The sequence below is a fragment of the Astyanax mexicanus genome, chromosome 25, assembly GCF_023375975.1.
Source record: "Astyanax mexicanus isolate ESR-SI-001 chromosome 25, AstMex3_surface, whole genome shotgun sequence".
Lineage (NCBI taxonomy): Eukaryota > Metazoa > Chordata > Actinopteri > Characiformes > Acestrorhamphidae > Astyanax > Astyanax mexicanus.
The window spans coordinates 25,671,808-25,688,886 of NC_064432.1; the positions used below are offsets into that span (position 1 = coordinate 25,671,808).

The following is a 17,079-nucleotide window of genomic DNA, read 5'->3' on the forward strand; positions in this document are numbered from 1 at the left end:
GCAGGACTCACTGTTTCTTACATTTCTCAGATTTAGTATTTAATACTGTATTTTTATACAATAATCTGAACATTGCACTGGTAGATTCCGCAGATCAGTAAACAATATATGGGAACACATTATACAAAATGGTCAGTGGTGCCACAAATCCAATTAGCGATGACAGAAACCCATAGATAAGGAAGGAGTAGGCAGAGGTGCACTTTTATTGATCTTTCACATAAAGCATGGTCTGGTTTTATAAACATGCCTGACTGAATAATAGCTGCGGTCACATTTACATGTGCTTTAGGCAAACAAGTAATAAACTCTTCATGGAAATTCTGTTTACCGAGATTCAGGGAGAGGCTTTGTGGCACACCGTTTCTTTTTTTACTGGAATATTCTTATCTATGAACTTAAGAAAGCAGCACTTGAACCCTGGTTGTGTGTGTGTGTGTGTGTGTGTGTGTGCGTGTGTCTGACTGAGTCACCTGCATTGATTCACGAACAACTAACCGGCATTTTCAGGAGAACACGATGTGCAAAAACCACAAGAACAAGCAAATAAACTGAAAGAACTGGCAGTATAATCAATATCATAAGTAGACTAATTTCACAAAGTCATCCTGATGCTACAAAGTTACCAACATTCATTTTATACCACATCTAACTTCTAAGGAAGTATAATTATGAGCATTAAAAGTATGCTCAAATTAGGTAAAGAATATTAAAAGTACATTTTCAATGTAATATACTTTATAAAAATAAATATTAAATATACTTTCGCTGTATTTCCATAAAATATTTCAAGCAATATGGTTTAAATTAAACATTGTGTTTAGTAAGCTAACATACATATTACATATCAGATGTGGAACCTATTAAATGCAATGCACAAAAAATAAATATAAAATTGTATTTACGGTCTGACCAGATGGATTTAACACTTTTTTTTAAGACAAATTAACACATTTTTTATTGGGTTAAACAAATGTGAGACTTATTAAAGCTCCCCAGATACTCGATGTGAGGCAGCAGGGCCATTGTTTGGCCCAGAAAACAACTTGTACTGTACCGTGTCACCTCTGTGAAACGGAAAGATACCCCTTCATCAGTGCCAGTGCCTATTATTAGCGCCCTTATACTAGAACACTTGCTTTGTCCTGTGTATTATGAAAATAAGGGACAGGTCATCCGGCAGTGCAGAAATCTGTCTACAGAATCTGGAGTATTTGATGTTGTAAACTGGATTTGGAGTGTTATGCTTCTGCTTTTAAAGGCTTTAACTTGGAGTTGAAGTGTTTTGCTTGGATTAAGACTCATTTTTTACTGACAAAGCGGTAAGTTGTAAATACAGGAATGCCACAAAATGATGTAATTTAGCTTTTCATTAGCATATAAGGTTTTTAAAATGCTAAGACTAGTCTTAAAAATTTTATTTACCATGCTAAAAATCTGTCTTATTCAGGGGTCACCTTTATCTGCTGCTGCAGAGTGCATGCCTAATTCAATTCACTACAGCAACCAGCTGTTTTTGGTAGTGTCAGAAAGTTGCACTGTATTTATTAAACATTGAAATATTATTTTATGCATGGTTTTAATATATCTGCAAGCTACAAAAAGCTGAAGCTGCTGTTTGTATTTGTACACCACATAGCATGCACTCTTTGGTGTTGTGTAGAAATGCAGTCCAGTTTAGAAACAAGGATACACAGTAACACTGATGTAAAGCACCAAAATCTACTTAATGCTAGCATCCGCTTGTGAAAAATCTTCAACTGTTAAACATAAGTGAGTTGAAATTAGTTAATAGACTAACAGATAAGAGGGTTATTTAGGTATCTGGTCAGATGTAGCGCTGCAGACATTGATAGAACAGTTGCTTGGTTATTTTGTCAGTTATATAGCAAAGGAGCTGATATTTATTTAAGAGGGTAGGAAGGTCAGTTACAGAGGTATTAATTTAGTTTTGGTCAGATTAGAGTTTAGTGTTAGGGTTAGTTGGTTATTTAGCTAGTGAGTTAGCTAAATTGACAGCTGTTTAGTTTGCCAGTTAGTCAATAAGTTAAAGGGCCCTATCTTTCAACTGTGTAAGGTGTGTAGCAATGCTCATTGCAATCTTACACACCACCAACAGCCTATTTTAACACCCTGAACCTGCGTCATTTATATAGCATCAGAGTTTATGAATATATTTCACTGATGGTCTGGAAGTGAGGTGTATTCAGATAAATATCTGACGTATTGCTATCTTGTCAACAGAAAACAAAGGTGATCTACTGACTGAATAAAACCCTGACAACAGTCAACTGTCAAACGGCCATATATATCTTGGCTATGCACGTATACACCCACTTGTTATATACATAAAGATGCGCCGCAGTGCGTAAACCCAACTTTTACAGCAACAATAAACAAAATACTAAATAAACGTTATCCGACGTTTTCATCCGACATTAGTGATAAAGAGTAACATCTTTTATGGGTGCAATTTACCTGATGTTAGTGTTTGTGTGTTTTTTTATCAGTTGTTTTAGAAATAGGTGGACCAGCAGTTCCCAGCAACATTATTTTATTTGTTAGGACAATACCTGTTAGGAATACCCGATTTTCCAATAATTTTTCTGTTTTTTTAAAGGGTCACCCATGATTCCTTTTTTATTTTAATGTTAGTGATGGTGTTAGTTATTTTAGCGTTAGTGTTCTAAGATTAAGAAACAATTTTCTTCATGATGCACATGGTCACATTTTTGCACTGTAATTTTAATATCATATATCATATCATAATTCATATACCGTAAAGCTTCTAGACCATCTAAATCCTTTTCTTACAAAATACATCCAAACCAAACATCACTAAGGATGCACTGGTTTCATTCTTTCCTCAGAACGATGTCTCAAAGACAATCCAGAGAAAAGCAGGAGAAACCACTATCTCTCCATGAGCGGATGGCACTGTTTCAGTCCTCCCCTCCTGCTAACGAGAGAACGCTTGGAGGAGGAGGTGGTGGGGGTGGAAAAAAGAAGGGGAGATCAGACTCCAACAGTTCAACTCAACAAGTTCCGACTCAACAAGTCCAAACAGAAAAGAAACACGGCAAAACCAGTAAAGAGAACTCTCCCACTGCCCTAAGCAAAGCTCCTCCCAGTAAAACAAACACTACAGCATTATCAGCCCCACCACTAGATACTTGCCATGACCAAGAGCTCCGCCCATTTCTCCTCCCCTCCCACTGCCATGCCCTCTTCGCTTCATTATGTGGCTTAAAAGAAGAGGGGCTGCTGTTGGACTGCAGCTTAAATCTTTCTGGTTCTTCAGTTCAGGCTCACCAATTGGTGCTTGCCACCGTCAGTCAAAAGGTAAAGGAGTGGCTACTGTCTGAGAAAAAGACTTTTAAGGAGTTGAATTTATGCAGTGTGGAGAAGGAGGAGTGTCCAATAACTCCAGCAGGACTGAAGACCCTAATTAACTTTGCATACTGTGGTACGGTAGACGTTGCTTACAATGAAGGCATCGTTTTGGAGGAGATACTTACAGCCTGCAGGTGTTTAGGGGCGGAGCGACTGGCGGAGTTGCACATGGACGAAGCTCCGCCCAGCGGGAGTGATGAGAGAGGGAGGAGCCTCCAGATGATCAAGAAGATGTGGGAGAGACGTGTGGGTTGTGACATCATCATAAAAACCGAAAATGGAGAGTGCTTTCCTGGTAAAAAAAAAAAAACTAAAGTAGCAGAAATTTTGTTTTTCCTTACATTTACTAACCTGATTTACTGTGCCTTTATTTTATTTTATTTATGTATACTATACACTGATATGCCAAAAGTCATTGGAGAGTATGAATAGGCATAATGTGAATAACATCACAGATTTTCAGGGTTAAGACACTTTTTGCAATAGCAATATAATTGGTGATATCACAAAACAATATAATTTTTAATTATTTTAAGAATATAATTTTAACAATACTGAAGCAAAATAAAGATTATTTTTTAACAAATCTATAAACCTCTATTTCGGAAACAGCAACTTACCAAGACCATGATTTTGTATAAAATAGTAATAGTATAACAAAATAAAACACAACAAATATGTAACAACAAACACACGCAAACCTGATTTTTACTCAACAATAAACAGAATAAAAAATTAAATAACACTGCTGTTCCAGTAAATGTGCTGCGAGCATACCTTCGCAAAAGCACCATGCGTGTTAAGATATCAATCTGCCAAAGTCAGAGTGCACCAGACTCTTAAAGGGAATGGCAAGTGTATATATATTTATTTAGCCAACCAAGTTAAATAGATTAACTAATAATAATAATCGATTAAATATGGTTAGCATTAGTTAACGTTACCTAAGTTAGCTCAGCTGAGTAAGCAAAGTGATCAATTTGAAGAGGAAATAAACCTTAAAAAATACAATATAAACGGAATATTAAACAGCTAGTAGGTAAATTATAAAATAAGACTATTTGATGTTTTACCATATATAATGTTCTTACTTGAAAATTTTAAGTGAAGCGTCCAAAAGATCACAAATTAGCCAGCTAGCTAGCTAACTGAGTAAACCTGGCTTAGCCAAAGTGAGCAGTTTAAAGAAGGAAAAGCTTTAAAAAAATACAATAAAATGGCATATTTAACAGCTAGAAGTAATAAAATATGACTAATCATTTTATATTTTATTATATATAATGTTCTTACCTGAGAAAAAGCGTCCACAGGGCAGAAACAGCTCTAAGGTAAATCTGAGGTAAATTAGTCACCTAGCTAACGATTTTACCTCAGAACTGAATTCCCGCGCTTTGATTAGAACAGCTGTGATTGGTCTCCCGCTGCTGCGCAGATTCGCTATATAGATATTAAACAGCTAGTAGGTAAATTATAAAATAAGACTATTTGATGTTTTACCATATATAATGTTCTTACTTGAAAATTTTAAGTGAAGCGTCCAAAAGATCACAAATTAGCCAGCTAGCTAGCTAACTGAGTAAACCTGGCTTAGCCAAAGTGAGCAGTTTAAAGAAGGAAAAGCTTTAAAAAAAAATACAATAAAATGGCATATTTAACAGCTAGAAGTAATAAAATATGACTAATCATTTTATATTTTATTATATATAATGTTCTTACCTGAGAAAAAGCGTCCACAGGGCAGAAACAGCTCTAAGGTAAATCTGAGGTAAATTAGCCACCTAGCTAACGATTTTACCTCAGAACTGAATTCCCGCGCTTTGATTAGAACAGCTGTGATTGGTCTCGCGCTGCTGCGCAGATTCGCTATATAGATATTAAACAGCTAGTATGTAAATTATAAAATAAGACTATTTGATGTTTTACCATATATAATGTTCTTACTTGAAAATTTTAAGTGAAGCGTCCAAAAGATCACAAATTAGCCAGCTAGCTAGCTAACTGAGTAAACCTGGCTTAGCCAAAGTGAGCAGTTTAAAGAAGGAAAAGCTTTAAAAAAATACAATAAAATGGCATATTTAACAGCTAGAAGTAATAAAATATGACTAATCATTTTATATTTTATTATATATAATGTTCTTACCTGAGAAAAAGCGTCCACAGGGCAGAAACAGCTCTAAGGTAAATCTGAGGTAAATTAGCCACCTAGCTAACGATTTTACCTCAGAACTGAATTCCTGCGCTTTGATTAGAACAGCTGTGATTGGTCTCGCGCTGCTGCGCAGATTCGCTGCTGCGCAGATCCGCTGACCTACAAAACATCTCACCCGCGGTTCTACTGGACTATGTTTTGTAGATCAACACCTTGTGAAAAACGCTGTATATTAAATATAATAGTAGTGTACTTGAACTATATGCGGATAATTAAAGTATATATTTTTCCTTGTGCTTGCATTTTTACCTTCTTAAATCTGTATTTCAGTATACTTTAAAAAAAGTATTTCTTTTAATTAATTGACTGTGCTAATTTTGTACTGGTGATAATAATACTTTTTTTTTTTTATGTGATGTTAAACCAATTCTTTAATCACACTTTTAATATGTTTTAATAATGTTCAGTCAGACAGCTCACACAAATATACTTAAATTTTATTAAATAGTGGTGAAAATAACATATGATGAGTATACTCAGTATAAATTTAGTGCAAATTTATATCATTTTAATTACAAAAAAAAATTAATTAAGAACAAATTAGTTCCAAAATAACATAACTTAAGTACAGACCTATTTAAGCATAATTTAAGTATACTTTTTTCCACAGGGGGCAGATCTGCAGTCTTATTTTTAGATTAATTATTTTGGGTAATCTTAAAAAGTTAAAGGCATAATAATGTATTTAAAAGTGTTTTAGGACTAAACAGTTTATGCTGAGAAAAAAAGTCGCATTACAACCATGTCCTCAAACTACCCTTGTAAAACAAAAGTGCATTTAAATATATTTTCTAAAAGTATACTTAGCATTGAAAAGTACATAATTGTAGCATTAAAATAAATACAGACTTAATTATGTACTAAATGTACTATTTTTGAATAACTTATTGTAATTACCCTTTTTTTATATACAACATAAAAGCATTATGTTGTGTTTTTGAGTGATTTTTTCCCTCGTAACTTCTGCAAACTTAAGATGTAAATATGTGTTTTTAAAACATAATTTTTAATACACTTAAAGTATATTGTAAATTTACTCCTTTGTGTGTATTGATGCACATATTGTGTACACCTTAATGATACTGGGAAAAAAATACACAAAAGTGCACTTTAAGTATAGTTGATATGTATTTTCATTGAGTATATTAAATAGAAAATGCTCAACTTTAAATACAATATTATTCTCTACATATTACATCTTTATTCTTAAAATAACATGTCCATTCGTCTTTTTTCTCAAAATATTTTTAGTTTAATCTTAAAATATTACAACCTTATTCTCGAAATATTACAACCTAATTGTCAAAATGTCATACCATCTGTCAACTGTCAACCATTGGTCAAACAGTTTTCTAGTATAGCTAATTGCCAACAGCTTAAAAATGTATCAAAGTCTAAAGGTTAATCGTTTTTTTTTTTATTATTATTATTTTGGAGACTCACGTTGAAAAAGATTACATTTAGCAATATAGGCATATAATTGGTTTTATTAAATAAGAACATGTTTATGTATTAGTATATATCACTATTATATACATATCCTAACCATGATTGGCACCTACAGTATGTTCATTATTTTAGTTTTATTAAAATTCGGTTAACCTAGGTGGGAAAAAAAATCATTTTAACCTCTGTTTGACTTTAAAATGCTATTGTGCCATTTTATATCATCCATAATCTTTACATAACCCTGTCTCTCTCTGCCAGTAACATTTCTTGCTTCAGAGTTGTGATAAATTAGCAGTAAGGGTAACTTTTAACAAGTCAGAGGCTCGTAAAAATCCCCCAATAAAATAAATTACAGGCTGTTTCATTTCCAGACGCTTCACAAGCTTGTGATCTTCAGTTGAAGTTGTATGTATTTTATATGTTTACAGAAGGGTGTGTGTTTGTGTGTGATCTGTTCATGTGATTTTAATTTTAAATCTAGAACTGTATTTCAGTTCTTGGAAAGCGAGGAAGCAAACAGCAGACTGTATCACAGGTCGAGTGTTTTCCAGAACAGTTTATCACTGACCACGAATGCTTGAAAGCAATCGCTTACCAAGCGTTTGGTATCTGATGTGTGCTTCTTTAGTGTATATAGTGTATCACAAAAGTGAGAACACCCCTCACATTTTTGCAGATGTTTTTAAATTGATCGTTTCATGGGAAAACACTGATAAAATGACACTTTGACACAATGAAAAGTAGTCTGTGTGCAGCTTATATAACTGTGTAAATGTATCCTTTTCTTAAAATAACTCAATATACAGCCATTAATGTCTAAGGCCTTGGCAACAAAAGCGAGGTATATCCTATAGTGAAGTTCCTGAAGTGTCATTATTTTGTGTAATCCTCTCCTAATTACTTGATAATCCATGTCCTTTGTTGACATGTCTTTAGTAAACTGTCTGTGAGCTTTCTTGTGTATAGACTTCAGAAGAGGCCTCCTTCTGGGGTGATAGCCATGCAGGCCAATGTGATGTAGTGTGCAATGTATGGTCTGAGCACTGACAGGCTGACCCCCCACCTCTTCAATCTCTGCAGCAAAGCTTTCAAATCTTTCAAAGACAGCATTTGGACGTGGCGCTGAGCTTCACATGCACTCTTTAGCTTTTTTGGACGACCAACGCGAGTTCTGTCCTGAGTGGACCCTGCTCTTTTAAAACACTGGATGATCCTGGCCACTGTGCTGCAGCTCAGTTTCAGGCTGTTGGAACATATTTCTTATTTACAGTACATGTAGTCTACTTCAAAAGTATTAGACTATCAAACATAAGTTTTTATTTTACATTAAGGACATTACTGTCAAAAGAGAACATATTACTGAGACAAAAGTACATGAATTCATAAATTATATTTATTCATACTTATTAATTACGCATGCAATACAAGGTACAATATAACACAACATAACATGCAATTTATTTTCTTCCCAGCCCATCGTCTTATCCTCGCCGCAGGAGGGGACTACTTCCGGGCCCTCTTCTGCGGAGGGTTACGAGAGTCTGAGGAGGAGGTGGTGTGTCTGCGAGGCGTACAGGCCTGTGTGCTGCGGTCACTCTTCCAGTTCATCTACTCCGGACAGCTGAATCTGGGCTGGACAAATGTCTGGGATGTCACGGAAGCAGCGATGCAGTTTCAGCTGCAGGGGGCGCTCACTCTCTGCCTGAACTTCCTGCAGGACCGCATGGACGACGGGTCCTGTTTGGACACTCTGTCTCTGGCGGAGGCATATGGGCTGGAGCAGCTTGGCAGGGCGGCGGAGGACTACATCTTAGCCCACTTTCAGAGGGTCTCAGAGGGGGAGAAGTTTAAGGATCTCCCCTGTCTCTACCTGGAGCGACTGCTGGAGAGAGATGCCCTGAGTGCTGACAGTGAGGTGAGGACTAAAGCACTGCCACTATGATTAGAATATCGATCGCTTGTTCGAATCCCGGTCATGCAGCTTGCCTTTTGTTTATTGTTAGTTAAATCATACCAAAGGTCACTTTACAACCTAAACATGTTACTCCACATTACATTTACTGCTATTAAATATATATATATATATAATGGGGGGGGCTTTTTCTGGCAGGGGTGCAGATTTCGGCGCCCTTTCAAAATAAAAGTTTATTTTAAAACAATTTCTGCGTTTTCTGAGGTATCATTTTTGTGGGGACAAATCCACCTATTTCTGATATTCCCTTTGGGTCTCTATCCCAATGGATGATCACCACATTTATCACAACTGTATAATGCCCTATACCAAAGTTGGCAATACTTCGCTAACTTACAAGGACTGAACAAGTTACCCTATGCATTTGCTTTCCTGTGTTACATTCAGCAGAACAGCTGTACACAAATAGTTGGACATACTGTATAATGCACATGGTAAGCAAGGAAGTATCCAAATTCTCAATAAATGATATTTATTCTCACTCTCCCTGTAGGTGGCGGTGTTCAGGGCAGTGGTGGCATGGGTAGAGGAGGACAAGGCTCAGAGGTTAAACAGTCTTCCAGGCCTTCTCCAAAGGATCCGCTTTCCTCTAATGACCCCACATGAGCTACTAGAGGTACCTGATCAGTCATGAAATTAAAAAAGCCAAAAGATTATGACCATTATAGGCTATAAATAACAATATTGACTGTTTTTTATAATGGCATAAAAAGAGGTATTGGATATATGTTGAATGCTAAATTTTAGCAACAGTCAGTTTAAGAAGTTGATGTGCTGGATAAATAAACATTATGGCCAGTTTAATTGTGATGGTCTGGGATGTCCTACACATTCATTCAATGTTTAACATGCATTAGTCAACATACCTTTGTGGGATACATAGTGCATATCATAAACGCTAATTTATTTTTCTTTATTTATATAAAGAAGATCCAACATCATAGTAGGTAAGGTGGTCATAATGTCTTAGCTCACTGGTGTATTGGTGGATAATTAGTGGCATGAAGTGTCTCTCAATCAAGCTCATTATAGCAAGAAATACAAATTTCTACATAGTTTGGTGATGCTTTTCAACATTTACAGTTTTTATTGCTGTATTTAATGCAAAATACAGATTAAAATTGCATGTTTGAAATCTGTGTGAAGCCTTTATCTTACCATTGGCCTTTTCATTTTCTACCATCAGGTCCAGGGCAGCAGACTGTTGAACAGGAATTCGGTGGGAAGTCCAGCTTTGGACACAGTGAGGAAACTTCTAGAAGGAAAACCGAGAATAGGCTACAAACCACGCACCCCAAATCAGGTGGCCCATTTAATTTGGAACTATTTCGAAGATTTTATATGTTGTCCAATGGGTGTTCAGAATCCTTATTCTGGCTAAAATGGCAAAAAATTCTAGCCAGGGCTCTGAGTGGTCCAGCGGTCTAAAGCGCTGCCACTATGATTGGGAGATTGCAGGTTTGAATCCCGGTCATGCATCTTGCCATCAGCTCCCGGAGCCCTGAGAGAGCACAACTGGTCTTGCTCTCTCTGAGTGGGTACAGTAGATGGAGCTCTTTCCCCTCATCACTCCTAGGGTGATGTCGATCAGCACAAGGCTGCGTCTGTGAGCTGATGTATCAGAACCGAGTTGCTGTGCTTTCCTCCGAACGCTTTCCTCCAATCTATGTCAGCAAATGGTTTAACTGCACCTGATTAAATGCATTCATCAAAAGGGGTCTCCATCCATCTTTTTCAGGTCTTAGTGCTGGTAGGTGGGGACAGTGTGAACGAGAACTTTGAGCGGCGGGAGCCAAACCACTGCCTGTGGTTCGCTCGGCGATTTCTTCGTGGAGAAGGTTTGATTCGTACGGTAGAGTGGGAGCCATTGGCTCGCCTCCCAGAGCCTTCACGACTCCGCCATTGCGTCTGTGTACTCAATAATATCCTCTACATCCTGGGGGGACGCAAGTACTACGGGAAACTGGACATACTCAAGTCCGCAGTGAGGTGAGACTTCCTGTTTCTAATGTAGTAATGCACAGTTCAGTGTAAACCCATCAAGACAAAAAGAAATTACATCTGTTTTTCAGGTTTCACCCTGCCCAGGGTAGGTGGGAGTGTTTGCCAGATATGAACAGCCCCAGGGACTACTTTGCGGCTGTGTGTTGTGGGGGCAAGGTGTTCGTCCTGGGCGGTAACTATGATGATATGAACTGCCTGGATTCGGTGGAGTACTACACACCTGAAGAAAACACCTGGAGGTACGTTATCAGAGCTGCTACATCCGACATCCCATGTCTCCTGGAACTACCGTGATTGTACTACATATTGATAGTGGCTCCCTAAAGTCCACAAACCATATAGAATTTCTCTTAAATTGCTTACATACATTTTAAGAACAACCATACTCTGAGGGTGATTTCTTTTTTATAAAGTTTTATTAAAAATCAGTAGTGACTACGGTAAATGTTGCTTTCTTTATTTCCATATGTATACCTGCTCTCTGATAGGTCGGCTCATCCATTAGACACACCCACCTGTGGTCATGCCGCCGCTGTACTGGATGGAGAGATCTTTGTATCCGGTGGTTGTGACTCTCATCTTCGCTGTCTTCCTGCACTCTGGCACTACGACCCCGTCTACGGCTGCTCAACTCTCGCTCCCATGTCTCGGGGCTCTGGCCGCGCCGGTCACGTGATGCTGGCTGTAGGAAACCAGCTGGTGGTGGCCGGGGGTCTGCAGCCCATGTGGATGGGGTTTGGAGATCAGCTGCAGTGCGAGGCGTACGATCTGCTAAGAAATACCTGGACACCCCTCCCTCTACTGCCACGCCCTCACCTGTCCCCGGCGGCCACCTGTGTGGACGGGCAGCTGTACGTTCTGGGCGGTTCTTCTGCTGATTCTGCGCGAGATACTCCGTACGTTCATCGCTATGATCCTCGGGAAAACTGCTGGGACAAGCTGGGGATGATGCCAAGGCCGTACGCTGACCTGGCGGCATGTGCCCTACAGATACCCATCAGTTTAAGGGGTTGAAGCAGTGGTTTGGTCAGATTGGTCAATTGGACGCTTGGGCCCAATCCCATTTCACCCCTGGGCTCTACCACTTACTCCTACCCCTACTTTTTGAGTGTAATCCATCCCTTTGGAACAGAGTTAGAAGGGGAAGGGGGGAAATCCTCCACCCTAAGGCGCAATCCCTTTTCACCCCTTGGCTGTACCCTCACGCCGAGGGGTGGGGGCGTCCCAATTTTTGTTAGGCTGGAGGGGTAGGTTAGGGAAAGGGATAGAGCTTGTTAGCTTTTCATACAGATATTTTCCAGATGCACACTTTAAACGAAGTGCTTATTTGTCTACTTTTGCTCACAAGAAAAATAGGTGGGTTCAGACACAAGGTGTTGAATCTTCTGTATCAGGTCCAGATGTAAATATCTGGAAACAAAAACTATAATGTTGATATTTTGTGTCTAATGCCCTATCCAGACGGGATTATTTTCTCAGAGACGTCTGTAAAAAATATTTCACACTTCTACTCCTGCATCTGGACTGCAATTGAAAAAACAGGAGGATCAGTGAGTTTTTAGGCTTTTTTCTTGGTCACATGACATCACAGCGTTCAGTAGCTCCTCCATTTCCACTCGCTGTTGTGTTTTTAACAAGGATCTCCGTGGAACGCATGCCCAAAGTGTAATTACGGTACACAGCAGTGGACAAATAGCTATTTTGTGAAACGTGAGGAGACGAAACTCAGAGATGTGCGTCCGGACGGGACTAAAATTACCGGAGGACCACGAAAAAGAGTTCAGAAGAAAACAGTAGATAGTTCAGTCTGTAATTTTTTATCTCAGAGGACGTCTGAGAAAAACATTTACATGATCGTTCTGGACGGGAATAAAATCACAGAGGATAAAAACCCTCCATAAAAGAGAAAATTACCCCAGAACCCGCTGAGAAACTAATCCCATCCAAATAGGGCTTTATTTTTCTTTTATATATTCTTTTATCAGTTATAAAGGAGGTTTTAAAGTTATGGCTGATTGGTGTAAGAAATTGTTAAAAAATAATAAAATTGGACAAATACTGTACATAATGATACATATTTATTTAGTCCTGCAGAGACATACAGTCACCGATTTAACAGAAACAGAAAATATTCACTTACATTTAATATAAAGAACATTTATACGATTACACATTTATATCTCCAAATGTTTTTTTTTGTTTAAAGAACAGCACGATTATCTCCCGCTTGTGTAAAATTTTACAATTTTTATTTAAAAGAAAATTTAAAAGGAATGTGAGCTACTTCCAATATTCCAAAGAAAGCCAATGGGAACCAAAAAAACTGATTTAATGTCAATTTAATATTAAAACATACACATAACAGACATAATTTAACCAAAAATAATAATTTAAAACATAATTTTACAGACTGAGCTCTTCTATCATTTCCTATAATTTCAAGTTCTATAATTGCACATGTCTGGTGAATTAAATATTAAAAAAACAGTATAAATATGATGGATTATGAAAAAAAAAAGCTGGTTATGTCGTCATATTCTCAGCTTTTTAGCTTCAAGACAATTCAAGACTGCATAGAAAACTTTGGTGTAAAAAGTGTCTGAAATTCTCTCTAACGGCTCGTCTAAATGTCAGAATCGTCAAAATTTTACTCTGTTGAATTTGAGTTTGTTTTGTAACAGGGACGTCCTGATCCAGTCTGATCACAGTAATACTGTATATAGGATGATCTAATCTTAGTGTTTCCAAATGGAAATATAAAAACATAGGGTAGTTAAGATGAAGACCTGTTACAGATAATTAAATTTAAAAAAAAAATGTAATTAAAGTTTTATTGTACAATTTATCGTACAATACATAGACATTAGCCAGTGTCACAATGTCTAGTGCATAAATAAAGGTATCTACACACACAGAGTGGACTATGGTATGGGAAGAACGTAACAAAGTCATAAAATGATAATATTACTGTTAAACGCAATTATTTCTGGGTCAATATATCATCCAAAAACAAATATTTGGACAAAATTTGACAAAAAAAAATGGGCCACTATATAGTCCAATAAAAAAATTGATGGACAAAAAACTGGGTAAATATATCGTCCAATAAAAAATATTTGGCCAAATATCGGACAAAAAACTGGGTCAATATATCGGCCAATAAAAAATAGCTAGACAAAAATTGGACAAAAACTGGATCAATCATCCAATAAAAAATAATTGGACAAAAAACTGGGCCAATATATTGTCCAATAAAAAAATAGTTAAATCTGCCAATTTTACAGGAGACAAAAAAATATTTTTATTGGGAAAATGTTCAATAAAAATCAAAGTAAAACAATTTAACATTAAGGGTGTGTATTTTTAGTTTTGGTAGCATGTTGTTCATAGTAAATGTCTGAAATTAAAGCCTAATAGTTGCTTCTAACATGTTTAGTTTAACAAAACGAGAAAAACAAAGGATTAAAGGAGAATCAGGATTAATATAAACGATTAAAAACCTGATTGGACTGAATCAGGACGTCCCAATTTTCTAATGATGTACTCTTAAGGCCGTTACACACTGAACATTAAATAAAAAATGGCAAAATACTTTATATTAATAATAAAATTATCTGTATACACCGAATCTGTCGTAATTATTAAAGGGTAACTAACCCCCCTGATTTTAGCTGACTCCGATCTTAGGGAGGGGTAAATTGTGAGGGGCTCTGGGTGATGTATGGGTTTAGGGGCGGGGCAGGAGGGAAAATGCTGATCGGTGTGTAAAAGCTTTTAGGACATCAATCAATGCCAAAACTGTACAGAAATAAATGTATATGATAATGCAAATTTTAGTGATTATGATTCTGTCCAGCAACACAAAATGCTGTATTTTCACTAGAAACAGCACATCGTTCAAATAAGAACACTTTGGTGATATATATATATGATATATATGTGATATATATATATATATATATATATGAGCATCAGTAGTCTCTTCTGTAAATGCAGCATTGATAATGAACCACTTTCCCCCTTTTTGTTTTGTTGCATCTTTCATGTTAAAATTATAATCCTTATAATCTCTTTTTCCCACTGTGTGTAAATATAAGAGTATATTGAATATATCAGCTGTTCACTTGTCCTATAGTGTCCTATAGTGCATAACTCTATAAAAACATATATACAATTTTTTTAATTACTTTATTTTTATAATAAGCTCCTATAATCATTAATTTCAGCATCTTTTTATCATTTTATTTTTCTGGTTCTATTATTAATCTATACATTTTATTAATGTTTAATGTTTTTATTATGTTTAAGCTTTTTTTCAAGTGTAAAAGTCAAGTGTGTCAAGTGTGAAAGACATTTATGACTCCTAATACCTTCCTCAAAAATTAATAAAAAAGGTAAATTATCATAAAATTAAAAGTTGATGAAAATTTACGTGTTTGAGATTGAGAATAAAAAGATTTTGTGATTACTTGGCTTTCATGCTTTTTTAAAGAGAACCCTACACGATTTAACCACAATTTTCAAGCCATTGGCTGCTTTAAATGTATTTTAAATATAAAAAAACAGGTGGTGCGTGCTCCTCTTAGTAAAAGATCATTTTATAGTTTTATTAGTGACCTTCTGAGTTTTCCAAAAAATAAAAATTGAGAAAAAAAAAGAAAAAAAAACTAACACTTAAAACCCTTTAAGCGAATACCTCCAAAATGGAGATACATGGTTCTTGCATGAGTGATGATACGTAATTCACTACATTGTAAAATAATGCACGATTTACAAGCATTTATCAATTGCATTTTACATTATCTTGAACTATCACAGATAATCAATATCAGATCATACATTTATATTGTTGTATATTATGCATAGTTCACAACAAATATATTACAAATTAAACAACAGAACCTAATCATTATAAACAGCTCTGGAAAAAACGAAGAGAGCACTTCAGTGTCTGAATCAGTTTCTCTGATTTTGCTATTTATAGGTTTATGTTTGAGTAAAATGAACATTGTTGTTTTATTCTATAAACTACAGACAACATTTCTCCCAAATTACAAATAAAAATATTCTCATTTAGAGCATTTATTTACAGAAAATGAGAAATGACTGAAATAACAAAAAAGATGCAGAGCTTTCAGACCTCAAATAATGCAAAGAAAACAAGTTCATATTCATAAAGTTTTAAGAGTTCAGAAATAATCAATATTTGGTGGAATAATCCTGGTTGGTTTTTAATCACAGTTTTCATGCATCTTTGCATCATGTTCTCCTCCACCAGTCTTACACACTGCTTTTGGGTAACTTTATGCTGATTTACTCCTGGTGCAAAAATGTAAGTAGTTCAGTTTGGTGGTTTGATGATGCTTGTGATCATCCATCTTCCTCTTGATTATATGATTATATATAGGTTTTCAGTTCAGGTAAAATCAAAGAAGTCTCTTATTTCTTCCAGAGCTGTATATTATATATATTATGTATATATAAGTGTATAAATATATGTATTTAGCACCAGAGCATTAAAACACAGACTGAATCTAAGAGACACAGGTGAGAAAGGCACTTATGTTTGGTGATTATAACCATTATAAAGCATAAAAGTGAAAAAACTACATAAATATAGTTTAAATATAGCATTACTCTCATACATACACACACACAGACACACACACACACACACTCGTACATGCGTAAACAGACATGTATATTGGCAATCTGTGCTGCAGTTACTTGGTTTAGAACAGATTACACTGTAAACGTAAGTATTTACCTCTGAGCTGAGCACTCTCACTCCACTGTAGTGTACATTCCCATTCATCCAATCACAATTCAGCTTTATTTCCTCATTCAGACGACGCTCTCGCGCTCTTTTGCAGAGTCTCGCGTAGCGCAGCCGCGTGCCAAACAGTGCAGAAGCCGATATTTGCTTAAGGGGATGCTACCATCTTCTGAATGTGTCTCTGAGTCAGAGACATTTCCATATAAATACACTGCAAAAAAAAAAAAATATATATATATATATAAACACAAAGGATAATAATATTATTTATCACAA

General features: G+C 36.2%; 3 protein-coding genes across 13 annotated transcripts in view; 1 reads left to right on the top strand and 2 right to left on the bottom strand.

Moving 5' to 3' along the window:
- slc12a10.1 (solute carrier family 12 member 10, tandem duplicate 1) overlaps positions 1–3,616 on the bottom strand; it is a 38,878-nt gene extending 35,262 nt beyond the window's left edge. For all 8 annotated transcript variants that reach the window (XM_049472570.1, XM_049472569.1, XM_049472568.1 and 5 more), the window contains exon 1: positions 3,519–3,616. The gene's annotated coding sequence lies outside the window, so the exon portion shown is untranslated. The remainder of the gene's footprint in view (positions 1–3,518) is intronic.
- LOC103043025 (kelch-like protein 33) lies at positions 867–12,770 on the top strand. Its single transcript, XM_007253208.4, has 8 exons — positions 867–1,322; positions 2,871–3,688; positions 8,524–8,966; positions 9,517–9,639; positions 10,210–10,326; positions 10,762–11,012; positions 11,096–11,266; positions 11,516–12,770. The coding sequence occupies exons 2-8, from the start codon at positions 2,875–2,877 to the stop codon at positions 12,039–12,041; spliced, it is 2,445 nt and encodes an 814-aa protein (XP_007253270.4). The 5' UTR covers positions 867–1,322; positions 2,871–2,874; the 3' UTR covers positions 12,042–12,770.
- Positions 12,771–13,339: 569 nt separating this feature from the next.
- Positions 13,340–17,079, bottom strand: part of LOC103042714 (echinoderm microtubule-associated protein-like 6) — a 65,745-nt gene continuing 62,005 nt past the window's right edge. For all 4 annotated transcript variants that reach the window (XM_022682090.2, XM_022682088.2, XM_049472562.1 and 1 more), the window contains one exon: positions 13,340–17,014. In XM_022682090.2, the coding sequence (XP_022537811.2) occupies positions 16,990–17,014 (25 nt within the window). In that variant the 3' untranslated portion in view covers positions 13,340–16,989. The remainder of the gene's footprint in view (positions 17,015–17,079) is intronic.